Raw genomic sequence first — 21,681 nt, forward strand, 5'->3', positions numbered from 1 at the left:
CCAGCGGTGGACAAAATTACAAACGAACAAGGTCAACTGTTGTATACAAATGAAGAGATTGTTGAAACGTTTGCTGATAACTATGAAAAGCAATTCATGCCAAACAGTCTGCAATCTCGAAGTATTGCTTCAGCTCATCATGGAAAAGTTCAAGAATTCCTGGATAGAGTTCGCTCGGATGCCTTGCGCGGAATGGGTGCTGCTGGTTTGACCAATGTTGACGAAATCAGAGGCATGATTAACAAACTCAAAACTAAAAAAGCTTCTGGTCATGATGAAATTTCAAATCTCTGCTCTTAAAAATCTTCCTCTTTCTATCCTCAAATCATTCACTAATATATTTAATAGCATGCTTCAGACAAGCTATTTTCCTAATGTCTGGAAACTTTCTATTGTCAAACCTCTTCATAAATCTGGAACTGACCCACTTTTCTCTCAAAACTTCAGACCTATCAGCTTACTCAGTAACATTTCTAAAGTCTTTGAACGTATCTATATTTCACGTCTTGACGCTTTCCTGTCCTTCAACAGCATTCTTCGAAGTGAGCAGCACGGATTCAGGCGGGGGCATTCTTGCGTTACTCAGCTGCACAGAGTTACCGAGTTTGTGATGACTGCGTTCAACTACAAGGAACATGTCTGTGCTCTCTGTCTGGATATATGTAAGGCCTTCGACAAAACGAATCACACGACCTTATTATCCAAACTAATTGACCTGGGTTTGCCTGACTATTTCATCATCTTCTTAAACAGTTACCTTTCCAATCGAAGATTCCAAGTCAAAAATGGCAACTGTCTCTCAACTGTTAGACCAATAAGAGCGTCTGTCCCGCAGGGTTCTTGTTTGGGACCACTGCTCTTTGCGCTATACATCAATGACTTCCCAGCTCCTCAGCGCGGAATGCTTGGTCTATTTGCTGACGATGCCATCCTGTTGACCAATCACAAAAAAGGGAAAAAATGTATTGAAAATTTACAAGAATCAACTGAAGACGTTGAGGACTGGTGCCAAGACAACGATATAAAGTTGAATCATCAAAAATGTCAATATATTCTCTTCACAAGACGGTACAAGTTTCCAAGAACTCCCATATACATCGGCAATACGGTGTTGACAAGAAAACTCCAAGTCAAGTATCTAGGTTGTATACTAGATAAGTCGCTCTCATTTTCTCCTCAGGTGATGTACGTAAGAAATAAGGCCTCACAAGCAGTTGGGATGCTATCCAGAATCACATTCCCACAGGCCAGGCTAACGTTGAGGAATAAAGTAATTCTTTTTAAAACTATTATTCGTCCTATTCTGACATATGCTGCCCCATTGTGGGCTCATGCCAGTCTTGCAAATATGAAACGTTTACAGACACAGCAGAACATCATTCTTCGTCAGTTTACCAGAGCCCCCTGGTATGTGAGAGGAAAAAACATCCGTAAAGATCTTGACTTACCACTAATCTTGGACTATATCAAGGAGCTTGCCAATGCTCATTTTGACAGGCTACGATCTTCTGAACACCCGCATCTTAGAGAAATTGTCTATTATGACCCTAGAATACCCACAGTACACTCTAGGCCAATGGACTTGCTGAGCGTGGATTGGGTGACGAATTGATGTAATTTGCAGAACATTTTCATGATTTTGATTTTTTTTTTTTTTTTTTGAAAACAATTTATCAATCTAATATCAGTTTTGTTTGATATTGCGGATGCTGTGATCGCAATTCAGAGGCATTTATATGTTTTTTTTTTTTTTTTTTTTTTTTATCGCAATTAATAATTTTTCTCATTTATTCGTGATTTGCGCTTGCATAAAATGGTGCATTGGGTTCGTGTCGTGTTGAAACTGATGTTATTACAATACAGAGATGGTATGTGTCATGTCTTCATTATAACTTTTTCTTTGACGTTCTTGATTATGGTTATATGACTGATGAGGGTTCAACAGTACCTCAAACATCTCTGGTCAGTGTCTCTCGATTATGTAAATATTTATAATGTTGGGGTTTTTGGGTAGCATATCATCAGCTACTTCCCTTAAGACATTTCCCCCTTGTTCTTCGATTGTGTTGTGTTTTATCTCGATGAGCATTCATTTCGCGAAGATTTGTAAACAATACTCTCCTGGCTCATTCATTCTCTACACACACACATACACTACATACCTTACACACATGCACAAACTTGTCTTTTTCCTTCTCATACCACCCCTGGTGATCTGTAAGTCGCCAGACAGCCTGCAAAGGCTGGGCAGCGACGGAAACGTTCAATTCTGGTCTGGTCTGGTAATAATTCAAGGGATTAAACTTTTTACTAGTATTCGAAGTGTTTCACTGGAATTGAACGGTGAAAACTGGGAGTCAGGTGTTTCAACTTACTTTTCATATTAAAGTAATTTTTCAGGTTGTATTTGCATGTGGTCTCAGTCACGGGTGGCCACCCCTGAATAAAAAAATTATTTGTTATTAGTATTAAATTAAATTTGTGATCATTATTTGAGCTATCGGTTCCAACAGCAGATTTCCTGATTAACAAATTGCTTAGAAGCTATTTATTTCCAGTTACGAAAGTAATTTAATAAATAATTATTTAATTTAAATAGTGGGGTGCTGCCCGCGATGCTGCAGAGGGCCATTATGGTGGCCCCACGAAAAGAAAGAAATTGGCCACCCCTGGTCTTCATCTCTTCTTATGCCTAAAAAGTTGAAGTGGTCGCTAAAAATTATCAGATTACGTATCTACGATCAGATTAGGAAGCACTAGGTGGAGGAAGGGGGGGGGGCAACTGCCCCGAGTGGCAAAGTTTAGGAGGCGGCAGTTTTGGGTGGGAAAGAAGGAATAAAATTATTGAATTTTAAAATTGTGGAGCGTCAAAATCATGTTTGTCCCGTGCGACAAAAGTCCTAGTTACGACCTTGTCTACTATCGCAATACCAAACAACTAAAATCTGAAAGTAGTAATTTTTGTATAAATTACGGAAACTTGCATCATTTTTCTTCATGATGGTTCGGATGCGTATGCGATATTTGTGTCCTGGATTGAGATGAACATTCCGGTATCCGCCCCAGACTTTCCTGTCGCCAACGATGAATTCCCGTTCTCCATCACTAGACATGTTACTTGGATCGATTTCCGCTGCGATGTAATAAGGAAGACCGTCTTTTACGACCGCGTTGTCGTAATCCTTCAGGGAATCTTCGTCTATGGGATCCTTATTTAGTGAGTCTTCCACGATAACCTGATACTTCCTACACAAAAGAAAATTTCTCAATTTATATTTAAACACGATAAATAACTGAAAAGTTCGCATCTCTCCTCATTGCTGTTTTTACATTGCATTTTTGAGTAATACCCAGAAATTACGCAATACGTGTGACCGGCAATAAGCGCCTAGGTCTGGGGTGCAATTTGGCATACAAATACATTAAATATTGGTTAACAAGAATTAAGAAACACCCGTCTTTACGAAAAAATTGCAATAAAAAACGAAGATTTTCCTACGTTCAGTCAAAAAATTAGCATTAATGATTTCTCCAAAATGTGTACAAATTAACATCATCTTTTCAAATTCTTTGAAAATGAAAAAGATTGAGAAAATTATATGAATACTCTGTGTGTGTGTGTGTGTGTGTGTGTGTGTGTGTGTGTGTGTGTGTGTGTGTGTGTGTGTGTGTGTGTGTGTGTGTGTGTGTGTGTGTGTGTGTGTGTGTGTGTGTGTGTGTGTGTGTGTGTGTGTGTGTGTGTGTGTGTGTGTGTGTGTGTGTGTGCGTGCGTGCGTGCGTGTGTGTGTGTGTGTGTGTGTGCGTGCGCGTGCGTGCGTGTTTAGTTTTTGTTACAATATAGTTTTTGTGTTCTCTAGTTTTTTCAACACACTTCCAAGAGTGTTGAAATTGATTAGAGTGGCGGGTGAGTGAACTAGTGCATCGTCGATAAATATTAAACGGTGCGAACGTTTTCACGACTGGCGTTTGAGTCAAAGGTGACCCAATCATTCTTTGAAAATGGAAGCTTTGATTCTCCAAATGATGCTGAGACCCAAATTGATTTCCGAATGGGGCGCGGTAGCCCAGATCGGTAAGATACTCGCCTAAAGTACTAAAGGATGTTTAGAGGTGTCGCGAGTTCGATACCCAGTTCGTCCTTGTCATAAAACTTTCCTGACACAGGGGTACAACAAAAAACTGCGACTTGACCGTAGCAAAAATTGCTACCGCAGGGAGTCCCCCATCGAGGGGTTAGCGCACCAATCTCTCGATGAGTATGAAAAACAAGCCTGCCGTTCGGAATCGGCAATAAATTGTAGGTCCCGGTCTAATTAGCCCTCGTGTGCAGAAAATGACCGTGGTGCGACAAAAATGATCAAATGATTTCCGAATGATGCTGAGGCCCATATTAGTTTCCGAAATCTCTGGCAAATTTTACATCTTCAGCTGCTTCCCCCGGTTTCTACTTTTAGCACCTTGAAAATCAGCTCAACTTGGCTACATGTGGTGCACTGATTGAATAGGCAATATAAACTTATCTGATCGTCACATCATAATAAAATTATAGTTTCCATGTCAATTATTATTCCCATAATGCTCATGAAATGTTCTGAATTCTGAAAAAAAATTAAAGAATCAGGCTTTTTTTTTATAGAAAATCGCGTAAAACAAGGTAGCGTAAGTCCGGATACGACTGTACTTTCAACACACAACACACATTACGCAAAAAATCATTCTTAATGAACTTACATGTGAGATGAAGACTTTTTAGCTGAAAACGATATCTTGATGGAATCATTTGTGTTTCTTGATTTCAGAGCATGAAAAACAGGTGGTATTTCATTTGCTGCAATTTAAAAAATGAAAACTGAAACCAAAGTTTGTTATTTTTAGTCTAACTTTAAATATTTGATGTTTTATCAGTAGAAGCTACGAAATAGTTCTATGCTATTGCTTATTAGTTAGAGGTGAATGGGTGTGAGCTATTTTATAAATTAGCTACTCCTTCCAGTCGTAAGTTTTTAACGCTGTTTTATACCTTTCATAGTCCTGCAATGGACAGTCGCTGATGGTCCGAAACCAAGAGATGTTTTAGCCTGGATGCGAACGTAGTACCCAGTGTCCTCACTCAAGTTTTGCAGAATAACATTCGTATCGACACCAGTCAAATCAATAACTGTCCCGTCGGTGTTTCTAGATGGCCCCGCTGTATATTTGACCTGAAAATTTTTGTTTTCTCTCGTTAATCCAAAAAGAGAAAAAAATTAGTAAACATTACAGGTGTCCCATAAGTTCGTAAATATTTAGAAATTCATAAAAATTTAAATGCGGTTTGCGAAAAGTTATCCCCCCCCCCCCCCCCCGAAAACGGGAAGTTTTTCGGTACAGAATAAAAATTAAAGGCGAATTTTTGTTGATAGAGGGTGCTGCACAACAGTCTGTCAGAAAACCCAATTAGAAAGTTGTTGCCCGTCGTTCGTTACGGTTTCTTGGTTACGGTGATTGGACTTGAATCTTTCTTCCATCATTTGTGTGTCCGAAACGTACGTAAATATTCAACCAGTGATTCGTGACTGAGGTATAACAACTGCACAATGTAAACCTTAAGAGCCAGAAACAGGAAAATTTAGAAATGAACTGTTAATCGCACATCCTGCATTTTATAGACGCTGATTTACATATTTCCAGTGATTTGCTTTCGAGCAGCGTCGTCTACCAACAAAAATTTGAATTAATTTTTACTTATTCTGCACCAGAAAAATCACTTTTCTTTCGCACAACTTTTCACACAAATCACATTAAAATATAAACATTCCTTCTATTTTTATGAATTTTTAAACTATTTACGAATTTATGCTATACCCTGTACTTCAAATATTGAATTTTTGATGGAAAAAATAACACGAGTAATTTTCCGTACCCTGTAATTAGTAATTATACCATTCGTCACAGTTGGCGGCCTCCAAGAAATTCCGATTTCTGTTTCATCAGCTTTCGTTACAGTGACATTTTCTGGCTTGCCGGGTACTAACGTAGAGAAAACAAAAAAACTTTAAGATTCGTTTTTTATTAACTTATAAATTCACTTTAATAATAAAAATTTAATTTAAAACTTTTGAAATTTTTGGGACGATCTTTTTATTATTGCTCCAGACTAACGCATGCATATAGTATACGTTACATATTCTCTGATAAATAAAATTAATTTCAACCTCTATGGATATAAACCACAGGAAATTCATAAGCGGTATAATAATTTGACTGTAAATAACCGCATGCTTGCAGAATTCTTAAAAGCTTACGGGAAACAATTAAATAAGGGACGAAAAATAATAAATTTTCCCTCATACCATCTTCTCCGGTTCGACCTAGAATTTCATCACTCCATTCTCCCCAGCCTTCTGCCGTGGCAGCTTGGACCTAGACGAAATACTATTTATTTATTTAGACAAAAAACATACAAGACGAAGACAAAAAGAAAACTACAAACAAACACTATCTGACCCAAAGCGATATAATCCTTCTATGGGTCATAAACAGTAACACAAATGCGTCAGTTTTCTCGACAACCTTGAAAGTGTGCAAAAACAATTATACTCGATAGTAAATACACAATAAACAATGATAATCAATATCCAAATTAACTTTATTTTATTTTTTTTGGAGAATATATCACTTAAATGTTTCCTTCCCCCTCCCTCTCAAACTACAGCGATTAGTTAATTATCAAATGAAATGATCTCCGAATATCACGTCACTCTCCATACAAAGGTTTTTTTACTGGCTGATGCGAAGATATATTTTGGAAAGAGAAAATTCAACTGCCCCTGCGGGGAATTGAACCCACGTTCTTTCACTTTCCGGGTGAACGCCTTAGATCACTAGACTACAGAGACAGCGAATATCTCAATCTTTCCTTGGAGCTCGTGTGCACTGAACGGGACCGTACAATGAACCTTTGCATGGATAGGGGAGAGTGACATCATCCTCGGATAAGCCGCCATCTGGTGGCATTGTCAGCAATTGTGAGCTTTGGCCTGAGTTAGGTCCGACCGTCCATGTACGGTCACGTTTAGTGCACACGAGCTCCAGGGAAAGATTGAAAGATGACCAATCCAACACATATTTATACTTCATTACCCTTTCTATATAAGCGCAATTACAAATAGTATTACGATGAAAATCACATTCATGAAATTTAATTTTAATTGGTATATTTAGTTCATTATTTCAAATTCATACATGACCCAAAACAAATATTCATATGATTTTTTACGACATTTTGATGCCGAACTATTATTCAAAAATAATAATAATAACATGCGAGTACGTGTGTATATAACAATTGCCTATTTATATTCCTCACTTCTCTAAATGGAATCTCTTATAATTAAATTGAATTTTCTATAACTCATCTAGGTATTAAATAAAAATTTCTAAGATTTGTCTACTAAAGAATTTCTGTACAAAAGGTTTCAAGACTAACTTCACATTTTGCTAAAATCTCATTATATTATACTGTTATTATCGTAAGTATCAAGTTCTTCGTGTTCAAGCTTTTGGTAACAAATTTGGATGGGTTGACGAATCCGCGATAAATCTAATAACCTTGTCCTAATCTAACTGCTATTTAACCGAATATGCACCTTGTGCACATTCCTCTGAGGAATTTCGTCCTAATCTAACTGCACGTTAGAAAAAGGAAGGGGAAAGAAAAAAATATTAGAAAAGGAATAAAAAATAAGTAGAAAAGGGGGGGGGGGAACAGTACAATATTAGATAAATAGATAAGAGAGTATACAGTAGACTTCTCTTTCACCCCACCCTACGTATTCTCTTCGCTCTAACATGTATATATAGTAAAAAGATACATTACATGTGGGGGGGGGGGGATCACTCTCTAACAGGAGTATATTACTATACTATAAAAAAAACTATAGTATATAGAAAAAAACAACTTTGGTTAATAGGGCTTTGGGGTGGTGAGGAGAGAGGAAAGAAAACGCAGAGAAAACTCTATTGAATTCTTCAGTATTATATTCTGTATTATATTCTTCCACTGGCGTATGGACGAAATATTTAGACTGTGATCGTAAAGGGGGGGTTAAAGTAAAATATGAGAAATTTCGAAAAAATATACATAATTTACTGCTGTTTCATTCACAAAAATGCTCTCACGAAACTGTTCTCGACTCCTTGATTTTGTTCACTCATTTCAAGTACAGGGTAATCCAAAAGTCAATTGACACATTTGAAAGTTCAATAATTCTCTGAATAATGTACGTAGAAGGATAAAAATCGACGCAAACGCCGGAAATGACAAGGTGCTTTATTGAAACCTCCCAAAAAAGAACAAAAATTACAGAAATGGCCAACAGCTGCCACTGGACAGATTTTTGATCTATGTTTAGTTGATATATGTTATTTCATCTTTGCATTTTGATTCCAATTCCCACTTTTGTTATCTGTTGAAGCTTTATCTGTTAGCTATTTTTGTAATTATATTTTTTAAGGTTTCAATGAACAGGATGCGTATTATGCCATTTTACTGACGAATAATTGAGTTTCTGAAGACAGGCTGTCCATAATATAAGAAGTTAATTTTTTTTATATTTTAATAAACGCTCAAACCCTTGAAACATGGACATATCTGAGTACTACACGTTATTTGGATACTTTTTCTAACCGTAAGTATGCCGATAGGATCAACGGTTTGTCAATAAAGTGCCATAACCCCCCCCCCCCCCGTTTGCTATGCACCCTGTATAATCCATGGAAACATCCCTGTCCCACCCCTAAGGGTATTCAGGTAAAACTGGACGCTGCCATCCCACTCAGTATATATCTGACATGCACCGTGTATAAGAAAAACTTTGAAATAAAGCTCACCTTGAACAGATAATCAGTAGCGCCATCTAGCTCAGCAACCGTAACACTGACACGAGCATTCGGAAGCAGCACCCCATTTTCTTTTTTGGCATTACTTATAAGCTCTCTTGATGAATCTCGGCTACTGTTTCTTTCTCTGTATTTCACTTTATAGGAAAGCAATTCGCCATTAGTTGGACGGGGCTTCAGCCAGCTTAGTGTGATCTGGTTTGATTCCGTCTGAGCTATTTGTAATTGGCTGGGAGCCGATGGAACTTGCGGAAGAAAAGAAATTTTCATTTGTAATTTCAATACATACAGTTTCCGATTTTCAAATAATTTTTTATAATGGCATGCCATAAATATTTCAATTAAAGCCAATCGTAGCCATAAGTTTTTTTTTTAACTGTGGCCTATAACAATAAAGCTGAATTTATTCAAACCCTGCATTACATGAGAGCAGTGATTTCCAACGTGGGCGTTAACTCCCCCTTGGGGGAGATGGAAAGTCCCAGGGGGGCGGTAGAAGCTACGGGTTGTTGCTTAGATTGCGTTGGGGGGCGATGAGAGAAAAAAAATTCTGAAGGAGGGGGCGATGGAACAAAAAAAATTGGAAAACTATGCATTGGAGAAAAGGCGTTACTTTTTTTTTCTTGTCCTATAACTTATCAAAGAAAAATATTTTCTGAATATTAGTGCCGAAATGAATTTCAGAAAGATAAGCTGTTTGTCTCCACCGATAAATAAGCACGGAGTCCTCTTGCGGTGTCCTCGGGCAAGTGCGCCAGAGGTACAACTCCTCTTACTCAGTTAAACACTCACAGTAGCGTGCAGTTTCCACCAACAAGCTTCTGGATGGGGGATTCGTGCATCAAAATTCAATTTTACTCCTCCAAATTTCAATGAGGAATGAAAATACAATGAGGAATACGATGCTGACGTAATACTTGAATGGCCCCTAGCTTGATGCGCAGCCTCACTTTTTACTTCAGAGAATACGTCCCAGATGGTAAAAAATAGAAAGGGGCGTAAAAAATTACCCTAATATTTTAAAGAAAATATCTTTCTTTGATATGTTGTAGACCAAAAATGTAGACGCTGTGGTGGTCAAGTGGTCATAGTTACGGAGGACCCGGGTTCAAACCCCACCGTCGCCACATTGGTGATCGGCTGGTTTCCTGTGGTTTTCAACTTCGAGGCGTGAATACGAGCCGATCTCCTCTTTAAAAAAGTCTAGCCACAGCGAGCAACAAACGGTACAAATATATATTCAATCATTACACTTCACTTCTGAAACATATGGCAACACTGAAAAATTAGACACAACACTAGACACGCACTCAGACTGTTACGTATACGCACTTACACTTCCGGCACAACTGACTTAGTAGTAAATTTCCAATGGCAATAGACCTCAGTTGTGCTCGGTTTGAAAGAAAGAAAAACCAGAAAAGTAGCGTCTTCCTCTACTGTCGCCATCTAGGGTATATTTGCTGAAGGGAAAAAGAGACGCTGCAAACGCCTCCACTCAGCGCATCCCACACGCTAGTATGCGTTTTTGCTCGTTAAGGACGTGTTGCGGCTCTGGAACATCGGTAGCGCACTTGCTCTGCATTACATTGATTCATAATTCCGCGCAATCGGACGGTATAGAAGGTTATAGAAATTAAATTTCAGAGGATTGTGAAGTGTTCTGCTTGTCAAAATGGCACCAAATTCAAACAACCGATACTTTAAATATGCTCAACATTTATCAAATAACAAGACGAAACGACACCTATAGGTGGTGCCAGGGCCGGTCTTAGACCTAGTGGCACCCGGTGCAAGAACAGTAGTCAGCGTCCCCCCCCCCCCAGGCGCGAAACCAGAGTGATGTGTCAGAAGAAGCAATTTTTGGTAGTCATTACTGTCCCGTAAAATAAGGGACAGATTCATTCTACCATATTATGAGACTCTTAGGTGCGGTGATCGTCCCCATCGCCCCCACCTCTTCGTTGGATATTAACGGAAGCAGAAGTCAGAAAAGTTTGGAATTAGCTTGGAAAGAATGGGATTACTATTATACTAGTAAATTATACTAGCTATTTAACTAGTAAACAAGCATAAAACCCCAACTTGTTTGATTTAATTATGAGATTTAAAAAAAAAATTTTAAAAACCAAACGTCACACATTTATGCAGGATACTCACAAAGGATCTACCTGTTTTTCTTCATACTTATTTTAATTGAATTTTATGGTAAAATTCATGTATATGGTGCACGCATCAAAGCTGATAATAAAAATGGTTAAATTAAAGTGAAATTACGTATGATTTCTTTCATATTTATGACTCGTGAACTTCATTTGAAATTATCCCTTTCAGACCCAGTACTGAGAAACAGAAAGGGCAGGCAAACACCAGCTAAAGCACCGGGCGCTTTCAAGTTGGGTAGGCCCGTAACTATTCTGAGGCAACTTGGGCGGTGCCCCGAGCCGAATGGGAGGGGGACGCTTGTAACTTCTTTTTCTGAGGCATAACTATATCGAGGAGACTCCAAGAAAAGACTGCTCCCGAAAAAGCACGCTACGGCCCTGGGAAGGGGCAGAGCCGTCTTAAGAGCATCATGCCCCCCCCCCTTCCGGGCCAAGTGGTTTTTCTGACGCCCTACCCAGTAAATTATAGAAAATCTTAACTAGATCTCATTTTCGTGAGGCCCCTCTACTCTTGAGGCTTCCGGGCCGCTCCAGCGTGGGCCCATGCATTAAGACGGCACTGAGAAGGGGTTGTTTTTCTCTCTGTAGATTTTTTTTTAACCTCAGGGACTTCGGTTTTAATTTCAACGATAACGCACAATTCTTGAAGTTTGGGCTGAACATCCCCTGAGATGTTAAAAAAATAATATCTAAAGTGAAAAGAAGCAACCTTTGTGCATACAGGGTCTAAAATGATTATGCATAATCACCGGTAAAAGTGATAAATGTTGCGAAATTTATCAAACTTACCGAAACGATTGGTGTTTGTGGGACTTGTACATAGCGAACTGTTCTGAAAAGGAGTTGGATCTATGGTTCTATTATTTTGAATTTGCTCAGCTAATCGTAACTTCCAACTGTTCTTCCTACATCTTTTAATGGCAACAAAAGACCACTCAATCTGCTTCTGGAAAATCTCGCATTTCTCTCTTTCAGATGTTATCTTTACATTTCCTAAGAACTTTTAGTTCTTAGGAAGATTTCTTTTTTTTTTTCTTGTTTCGCGGCGCCAATCCAAATGTTTCCCAATATGTTTTGTATCCAATATGTGGCCAAGGGTGATTCCTCCATTATTTTTATTTTTTACTGCACAACAAAAGAGAAAGAAATTGCGTCTCCCCCCCCCCCAATATCTCCTGCAGGGGTAAACGAAAAGAGCTCGAGAGAGAGCGTCTATTTTTATCTGGCCAAAATCGGTATGTACTGTACGTATATAGGTGCACTGCCCATCGAATTTTTTCTTATTCACATTTCTTTTCGAAAAATAACCGTAATATTATATACACACAAACCTCCAATTTTTTCACATCTCGGTCATTTTTCATGTATATTTCTAGTTATTGTTTTAAATATCTTAACAGTATCTTAAACATATTTTTCTAGTAGTGTATATTTAACGCGTTTCGGCGCCCCTTCTCATTTCGCACTGCCCTAAGACCGCCCCTGGGTGGCGCTGATACTTGGCATATCCTTCTACGTACGTTCAGCATTTGAACTATTTGTTTACAAATCTTCCTGCGTGTGTTCCTCCTAGTTAACAACTCTTGTCCAATCATAAAACCTATTTTTTCGTGGAAATCCAAGCTAGATGTTTTTCGAATGAGTGATTTAAAAGAAATGATGGAATCGCCTATCGGTCAACTTACATTTGTAATTTTTTTTATTGATTTTGATAAATTTTAAATTCAGAGTCTGACATGTCTGTTTGAATTTGGTATCATTTGGATCGGTAGAACACCCTTCACAATCCTCTGAGTTGAAGAAGTTTAATGTTGATAGAGCTTTATGGATCCTGCCTTCAGCGTATTTTTCTTAAAAAAAGTTCATTTTAGATAAAACTAATGTGCTGTGGTTTGGATATGATATAAAATTTAAAAAATAAATCTTATTTCATGATTATTTTGGCAAAAATTTTTATTGCTAATTTTATATGTAAAATTAGCATATATTTTCAGTACTTTTGCTAGACACATTGTGCACTAAAAACTACAACATGTTCTTCAGTTCTTCATAAAGATTATTGTACTGTGCAATGAACTAAAAGTATTAGAATGCTACGGAAACTTTTTGAAATGTGACTATTTACGGAAAAAAATACATACACATTTTTCGTAAAAAATACTTGATATTCTCAGACTAAAATCATTTAAATCAAAATTTTTCAAACATATCGCTTAGTTTTCATTGCCCAGTCAGAGCTATCTAAAATACAGTGGGGGAAAGTTTCATAGATTTTGAAAAATTCTTAAGAATTCAATTTCAAATGCTGGAAAATAAAAAAGTTATGCGGGAAGTGAAGCAGCAAAAAAAAAAAAAAAATACCATGTTCAGAAAAGTCATTCAAAGATTTCATTTTCAGATAAAGGGCATTAGACTCGTTTCACTTAATTCGCAATGACTTTGCAGTTACTGTAGAGCGTAGTTTCCGAAACTTTTTGTTCCATCTCCCCCTTCTTCAGGAATTTTTTTTCTCTTATTGCCTCCTAATTCAAGCAACCCATAGGACCCTATGTTATACCCGTAGCTTCTATCGCCCCCCTTGGACCCTTTCTATCGCCCACTTTGGGAAACACTGCTGTAGAGAGATGAAAATGAAGTACTTTTGGATTCTAGAATAACTTGCATTTTCAAATAAACACATAAAAACAATTTCGAAATTATTTTTGAAATTCGTCGTTTGATGGCTGGCAGTCACTTCGAATAATCCCAGTATTTTTCCCAAATTCCACAATATGTATATGGACAAAAGAGTCTTCTTTTAATTTATATATATGAACTATCTTACTTCCTTCTTTCGTCCTCACGCTCATGAAATCAGAGAAAGGACCACTATCAACTTTTGTGTATCCTCGTACACCAAAAAGATATTCCGTGTCCGGTTTCAAGCCTTTTATTGTAGCATTCAATCCTACAAATATGCAAAAGTATCTTTAGAATCAGATACAGTACTGTATATGAAATATAGTCTCCAAAACTATCAAAAACTTCATAAAAAAATTATTATTGTATACACTATTTCGATCATGATTAGATGATACAGTCATCATAACGACCAGTGCGATTAGCCCCAACTGCCATTTCCTCTTTATGCTATGTTATTTTTCGCCCACCAACCATTTCCTCCAATGACCAACAAAGATCATTCGATCAAATACAACATCCTAAATTATATCTGCTCGGCTCCTTTTTTTTGCAAATAAATTAACGGAGTTCGTCCTCAACCCTTACAGCGACTATGACGAGATATCTCGCCTAAGTTGATGCCTTGCATTTCTTTCGGGAATTGCGAGATATCTCGCTTCCTTAAAACGTTTATTTCGACAATGCCAAGCCCGAACGCGTTTGTGACGAAACACCCGAGAATATGTTTTGCCCTTCCCTTCAAACCTGTCAGATCAACTTCCAGTGTGTAGAATCAGCTTTAGTTCAAAGTTTGGTAACAAAATTAGAGAGAAGGCTCTTTTTTTATGCAGCAAACATGTTTTTTATTCCCCCCCCCCGCCGAATTTGTCTATCAACTGCTATAGTAGGTCGAGTTGTCCCCTTCGTGATAGTCATATTCCTATATGACTGTTACTGCCAAAGCCCTAAGTGTGTTGGACAAAATCCAACTTTCAGAAATGATTCGGGATTTCGCCGGCCAATTCACAAAGTGGCCGGAGATCCCTAGCCAAAGTTCGATGTGGTGATGTAAGACTTGCCATGCCTTTAAGGGCCGAATCGAGCAATGTGGGCTCACCTGGGAGCACACCACCCAACTGCCCACAACATCTGCGAACGTTACTCGAAGGAGGGCAAAAGCTGCGCCGTATGAGCAACTGTCGCGAGGCAGCGCAATGAAAACCATTTAGGCAACTGCTTGCGAAATACCTGAGCTTTGAAGCTGGGACACGATTGCCCAGTTGTGCCGGCCCCGATTTCCAACCCAACTCATCAACGGCAGTAAATTGCAGTACAGTGATGTGTTTGGTGAAGTAGCCGATGACCGAAAACAGGGCATTTAGGAAGAATGGTGAGAAAATGTCTAGTATTTTATACAAGCATATTTACACGTGTTTAATTCAGAAAATCAATCTTTCCCGATATGCGTAACATGTTAAGTCCCTTCTATATTATTTTCCTATGTTTGAAATAGCGTAATGAGAACTCCATTGTTGAAGCTAGTAGAACCAACTTCTTCAACAATGTATTATTGTTGTTTTTCATTTGGAAATACTGTGTTTCCAATTTGCTTCTTCATTCTTATCCATCCCCTCTGTAGAGCGCCCACGGCTTTTTCCTGTCCCATCCTTGCCACGTAGAGATTGGTCGAACCGGCCCCCTTGCAATAGAGTAGCTGGTTGACATGTCACTCTCGGGCGGGATGGTCGACAAGCAAGGGAGCCGAGGCAGAGGAAGCAGCCCGTGTCGAAAGGCTTCTTTCCATCGTTGGGCCGAGCCGTAGGATCTTAACCGGATCTGGGGCTCGGCCGAAACGTGGTGTACGGGTGAGGCCCTCTACCAGAGCACGCAACCAACATTGCGGTTGCTGTTGCTTTGGTGCCCGTCGAGAGAAGAGCTTCGATCGGATGCGCAGGATGAAGACGGAAATAGGCCTACGTGGGAAACCCGCCGTACGGAAAGGGGTTAACGCGCCTGGCACCATACCTCTTGGGTGGTGTGGAAAATGGTGCTTTTTTTTCCCTATTCTCTTCGCGTTTCCGTCCATGTTGAACATTTAAATGTCTTGCATCTATAGGCCTCTACAGCTAAAAATCCCAATTTAATTTTGACGAGTAACATAAAGTATCGACCCTGCTTGTTTCTGTACGTTGGAATTAGAATATTCGAATGGTGACGCGAATCAACCCGAAGAAGTCATTCTACTCATAGAGGACAAGCTGGAGGATACCAATTACAGTCTGGTCTCTGGTTGCCGAATCCTCTCTCTCCTTCACTGATGACGCTCCACCTTTTCTATTGGGAATGAGAGTTGATCTGAAAATGGAATGCGTTGAGAAATGCTCGGGGAGAGAGAGATCCGGAACACATTACAAATCAAAACTTATCTATACTGTTCCATCTCAAATTTCATTCTGATTCTACCAAAGAATACTAGTGTAGAGACGCAATATAACATAACCCCACCCCCGTACTATAGCAGAGCCTACGTACTATAGAGAACCTATAGATATTCCAGTCTAAGGCTGGGATCTTTTTTGCGGACCCCGGCCGCATCGTCCCGGACACACCCCAGCTAGAGTCCTGTCTTCCATACTCTAGTAATGTCAACACATTCTTGTATACGGTATAACGATCATTGATCATTTTTGTCGCACCACGGTCATTTTCTGCGCACGAGGGCTAATTAGACCGGGACCTACAATTTATTGCCGATTCCGAACGGCAGGCTTGTTTTTATACTCATCGAGAGGTTGGTGCGATAATGTATCGATGTTAAATCAACATGTAAGCTAAGCACATTTGGCATTGAAATAGAGACGGCATCTAGTTTTTGTCGGCTGTGGCCTATGCATCAATATTTCGTCACCCGTTTCCTGTTCAATCTAATCCTCGAGACTACCCATTCCGCGGAATTCAATTTTGAACTTGCTGCACTGGGCTATAGCCCGCTTAGCAGGTGCAGGGCCAAGAAGATGATTCAGTGGGGAAGCGACTTATTTTGCAGTTTCGTTGGATCGTCCCGTATTTCTCATAATCGATAATTTTTTATATCATTCGTTTCTTGAAAGGGGCAATCGTTGGCATCGCCCTAGTCTGGATCCGCGCTTACTTTCCTGTCAATACGTCTCTGCTGGGATCCATTACATTCTTAAAAAACTGCAAGTAATTTCGGCATTATCTGAAGGTGTATTTACGGGGGGGGGGGCGCGAAGCAAGTGGAATATATCTCAGTTCAGCAAGTTCGGAAGGGTGGTAAATTTTGGTGATTGGTGGTCAAAAAGATTAAAGTAGATCTGAAGAAGGGCGGAAGAATTTGAACAGCCCGCGGCCGGCAGCTAATCATACGTCGGTCTACGGAAAAAGCCCTGTTTCGTGGATGTTTTTCATTTTGATAAAACATTTTCCACCTCCTGGGGATTTGTTTTTTAATTTTTGTATTCCGTAATGATTTTCCAGGTCCATTGCCAACATTTTCAGGATTTAAAGAGTATGCGTGATTTTCCCCTCATATTTTTCGACAAAAATCAAATTACCCGGGTCCGTGGGATCTGGCGGGGACCATTATTATCAGTTTTCGTTTCTTTTTTTTTACAAATTTACTTGAAAGGTCTCTTGAAGAGTCCTTGAAGTTCAAGGTGGAAGCTAACAAGGGATGTTTCTTTGAGTCCGTCAAACATTTCGACCTTGTGGCTTATCTATATGTATGCAGGGTGTCCCGTGTAAGTCCTAATTCCGCCTTCATCTCAGCAACCGTTCGCCGTAGAGATTCTAACTTAGAAAATGTTTAAAATGTGTTCAAAAAATGACTCCCTGTGCCAGTTTCCAGAGTGAAAATACAGTGCGTCGCAAAATAAAAAAACTATTTCTGTATTCGCTCCCCCGTCCTCTAGCTTCCAATTAGAAAGTTATTGTCCTGTTTCTCTTGAGGCCAACAAAAAAAATTCAATATTCAATATTCACTGAGATAATTGAATTCAAAAATCAGAGAAAAGTTGGCTATATAAGAACAGCATAAATGAGGGAATTAAGCGTTGCCATTAGTAATGCTGTTTCCCCCCCCCCCAACTCTTTTCTCAGATCTTTGAATTTAATTATCTCAGCGAATATTGCACTTAAAAACATCGAATTTTGTTTGCCCAAGAGACGCAGGACAACAACTTTCCAATTGGAAGTTACAGGATCGGGACCGTATAAACATTTTTTTGTTGTTTTATGACACTGAATTTTCACTCACGAAACTAGTTGAACACATTTTGAGCATTTCTTAAATTAAAGCCATACTTCTTCGACGAACAGTTGATGAGATAAAGGTCGAATTAAGACTTATAGGACACCCTGTATAGTCGAAAACTCCGGGTTGTAAACTACTGACGTTTTGAGACTGAAAATGAAAAACCCGAAGTGTTTAGTACGTATCTAATTAAATAAGGCAAGATTGAAAAGTTCATTTCACCTCAAATATAACTCGTAAATCCTTCGCTATAGAAACATATTTTCAATTAGAAAAAGTATTTAAATAATGTGCCCACACATCTTAGTAATGTGTAATTTGTTGTACTAAGGTCCTTCTATCTACCGAGATACCAAATTCAATTCTTTTTATATGGGTTCCGCTAGCCTCTAACTTCCAGTTAGAGAAATGTTGTCCTGTGTTTCTTGGGATCAAACAAACAAATTACATATTTCTAAATGCAATATTCGCTGAGATATTTTAATTCAAAGTCGCTGAAAATGAGGTAAAGAACCGCATAATCCAACGGACAATCTCGTCGTTCGTATGTTGTTCTTTCTTTCATTTTCAGTGAGTTTGGATTAAAATATCTCAACAAATATTGCACTTAGAAACATGGAGGGCTCACAAGAGACAGTGCAACATTTCTCTAATTGGAAGTTAGAGAACAGGGGGGGGGGGACCATGTAAAAAATTAAATTTTGTATCTTAGTTCCTGTACAACCCTTGGTAAAATGAATGAATTGGCCCGTCAAAACATCTAATATTGGCCCGTAATTTAAATATTTTTTTCTGAAAAAAAGTGTTTCTATAGCCAATCGTTAACGAGTTATTTGAGTTAAAACGAACTTGCACAAGTTTTCACCCTGTTTATATAAGTAGAAATATTGAACAACATTTTTTTACATGTACATGACTAGTACCAACCTTTCACTTTTTTGGAAAATGATAAGCCTATATCAACGTCCGATTTTCTTTTGGCTTTCCTCTTAAAACCAGGCAAATCATCCGATCCCAAGAACTCGGATGCCATTAGTGAGTACTCGTACTCGGTGATCAAACCATTAGCGAACTGGCATGGGATTGGATCCCAGAAGATATCAATAGACGTTTGTGTTATTTCTTCAACTCTCAAGTTTGTCGGACCAGAATCGGGGGCTGTAAAACAATACACACGACATTTATACATATTCAGTACATAGTAGGCACTTATGTGAAGTACAGATTATTTTTGAAGGCCTTTGTAGAGCATCTTTTTTACAAAAATGATGACGTAATTCTTGCGTGGTGTTAACTATACACTTCCTCGTTTTTCAGAGTTTATGAAATGATAGTTTAAGAGGTCTCGTACCTTTTAACATGATGAAAAACTTTGCTTGTGTAATAGAAATATCATTACAAATACTATTTAACCATTGATTTATTTCAAATTTTTTACAGTTGTTTTTTATTGCGTGTGCTATTTTATACTGGTATAAAATTCATCATATCTTGGAAACTTAATTTTTTGTAAATTTTCAACAACAAAAAAGCATTAAAAACCGCTTGCACGCATGATAAAATAGCATTACAATGTAATTGAATAAAATTGATTCAATAAAGGAAACTGTTTAATTCATGAAATGAAGCAAAGATTCCATTGACTCAATCTTTTCAATCAATTTTAAATTTCAAAAACTTAAAATTTAATCTTAAAGAAGATTCAATAATTATAAATAATATATTATGAATAATATATAATTAATTTTAAATAAGTTAATAACCACTCAAACTTTTGCTTCGTTTCATGAATTGAACAGTTTTCCTTATTTTGAATAAATTTTTATTGAATTACATTGATGTCATGGTATTTTATCCTGAGAGCAAGCAGTTTTTAATGGGGTTTTTTTTTTTTTTAATTTAAGAAAAATTAGGCATCCTGGTATCCAGTATGCCGTGTGCAATCTGTCTGACTGTGAAAGAGGACCATATTCCATATTGGACTTATTTTCGGTTCGATCTCGCGAAGAGGATTTTGGACATTCCTGTAATGACGAGCTTACTGACAATCATGCGTGCGTACTATGACTTTTGTATGGTGCATCTCTTTCTCTGTTATAATTGTGTATTCGTACTAAATTTCATTAAAATCGATCTATTAGTTTTACAGAAATTCGACTTATGGGCTAATTCTCTTAATTTTGTGTAGTATTTACACTCGTAGTATAAATACACTCGTGTAGTATTTTTAATGGCATTTTTATTAGAGCATAGTTTCCCAAACTTCTGCCCCCCTTCTTCAGAAAATTTTTCTTCTCTTCGCCTCAATTAAAGTCAGCCTATAGGATCATATATTAAATCCATAGCTTCTGCCGCCCCCCTCCCCGTATCCTTCCATCTCCCCGGGGGGCAATATTGCCCACTTTGGAAAACACTTTATTAAAGCATAGTTTTTCAGCACGTTGAAAGGTATGAAACTCCTTAAAACATCTCCAACTTTTGAAATTTGTAAAAAAATCTTATCAAAAGTTTTTAATCCAAGTATAAGATGATTTATAGCATTAATTTTGCTTTGTGTTTCAAAATGCTTACGGTGCCCTTACGAATGAGACAAAGATTTCCAATGTTCTGCGTTTTTTTTAAAGAATGAATGTGTAAGAATGTGTCCGGCACGTGGTGGATTATTACACGTGGGAATTTGCAAATTACAATCACGTAATCTTCATCAGCGGAATAGATTTGGCATGTAAGGGATTTCAGCTAAGGGGCCATTCAAGTATTACGTAAGCAAATTTTCAGCCATTTTGACCCTCTCCCCCTTGTCAGCAAAACACTGATGCACGGCCCCCTCCCCCCGTCAGCAAAATTTCGTCAGGAGCTTAGAATATTTCATATCTTGAAAAAAGGGGTTGTTGATGACTTAAGCAAACTTCAAACCCCTTCCCCACTTGTCATCAAAAGTCAGCAAATCCGAAACCCCCCCCCCCTCCCTCGATGCTGACGTAATACTTGAATGACCCCTAATGTATTCTTATGAAACAAGGGATTTGAATAAAACTGAATTGAATGAGTTGAGTACGGAATAAATTAACTGGCTTCTGGAAAAAATGCGAATCGAGAGAGAGAGAGAGATGCAGTTGAATATTAAAAGATAATACAGAAACATGAATTTTCATTTATATACTGGACTTATAAACAAAAAGTTGAAATCAATGGTATTACATGTACATCCAACTCAAAAGTAAGCTCTGCATTATAATTTTATACCTAATTTTTCTCGACTTCTATCCCTAAGTAAATTCAATATTTTGAAAAATACGAATTCAATTCAGTTTCCAAAATTATTGACGTGGAAGAAAACTTAATTTTCGCTTTTCCACAGTAAAAATGGTACTTTAAACATGAATTCTTTATGGAGATTATCTTGTGCTTGTACTCAAAGTGATGCTGAATATCATGACGTCTATGCGAAAAACCTCATTTAATAAAAATCTAACCTGTTTCTAAAGTAACCACAGACAACGATGATGATTCGCCTTCTCCTGCTGCAGTCTTAGCAGCCACTGTTATAAAATAAGTTGAGTACGGCAACAAAATCAATGTTATCTAGTCAATGAACAAAGAGAAAACCTAATTCAGATATATCAAAATTAAATAAGACTAAAAAATAAGTATAATTTTTTTCATGTGTCAATGTTCGCATAAATAACGCATCTACATCTC

The 21,681-nt window shown here is 38.0% G+C and overlaps 1 protein-coding gene across 1 annotated transcript in view; it reads right to left on the reverse strand.

Annotated features, from left to right (window-relative positions):
- LOC149078461 (receptor-type tyrosine-protein phosphatase S-like) overlaps positions 1–21,681 on the reverse strand; it is an 83,383-nt gene that overhangs the window by 24,731 nt on the left and 36,971 nt on the right. Inside the window, exons 19-27 of the mRNA XM_089240564.1 lie at positions 21,456–21,564; positions 18,907–19,137; positions 13,870–13,992; positions 8,872–9,125; positions 6,333–6,402; positions 5,903–6,009; positions 5,021–5,201; positions 4,732–4,828; positions 2,985–3,246 (exon numbers count right to left, since the gene is read on the reverse strand). Of these exons, the coding sequence (XP_089096690.1) occupies positions 2,985–3,246; positions 4,732–4,828; positions 5,021–5,201; positions 5,903–6,009; positions 6,333–6,402; positions 8,872–9,125; positions 13,870–13,992; positions 18,907–19,137; positions 21,456–21,564 (1,434 nt within the window). The remainder of the gene's footprint in view (positions 1–2,984; positions 3,247–4,731; positions 4,829–5,020; positions 5,202–5,902; positions 6,010–6,332; positions 6,403–8,871; positions 9,126–13,869; positions 13,993–18,906; positions 19,138–21,455; positions 21,565–21,681) is intronic.

Source organism: Pholcus phalangioides, unplaced genomic scaffold (genome assembly GCF_987345545.1).
Source record: "Pholcus phalangioides strain wild (caught in Gottingen) unplaced genomic scaffold, Ppha-v1.0 ptg000013l_1, whole genome shotgun sequence".
Classification (NCBI taxonomy): domain Eukaryota; kingdom Metazoa; phylum Arthropoda; class Arachnida; order Araneae; family Pholcidae; genus Pholcus; species Pholcus phalangioides.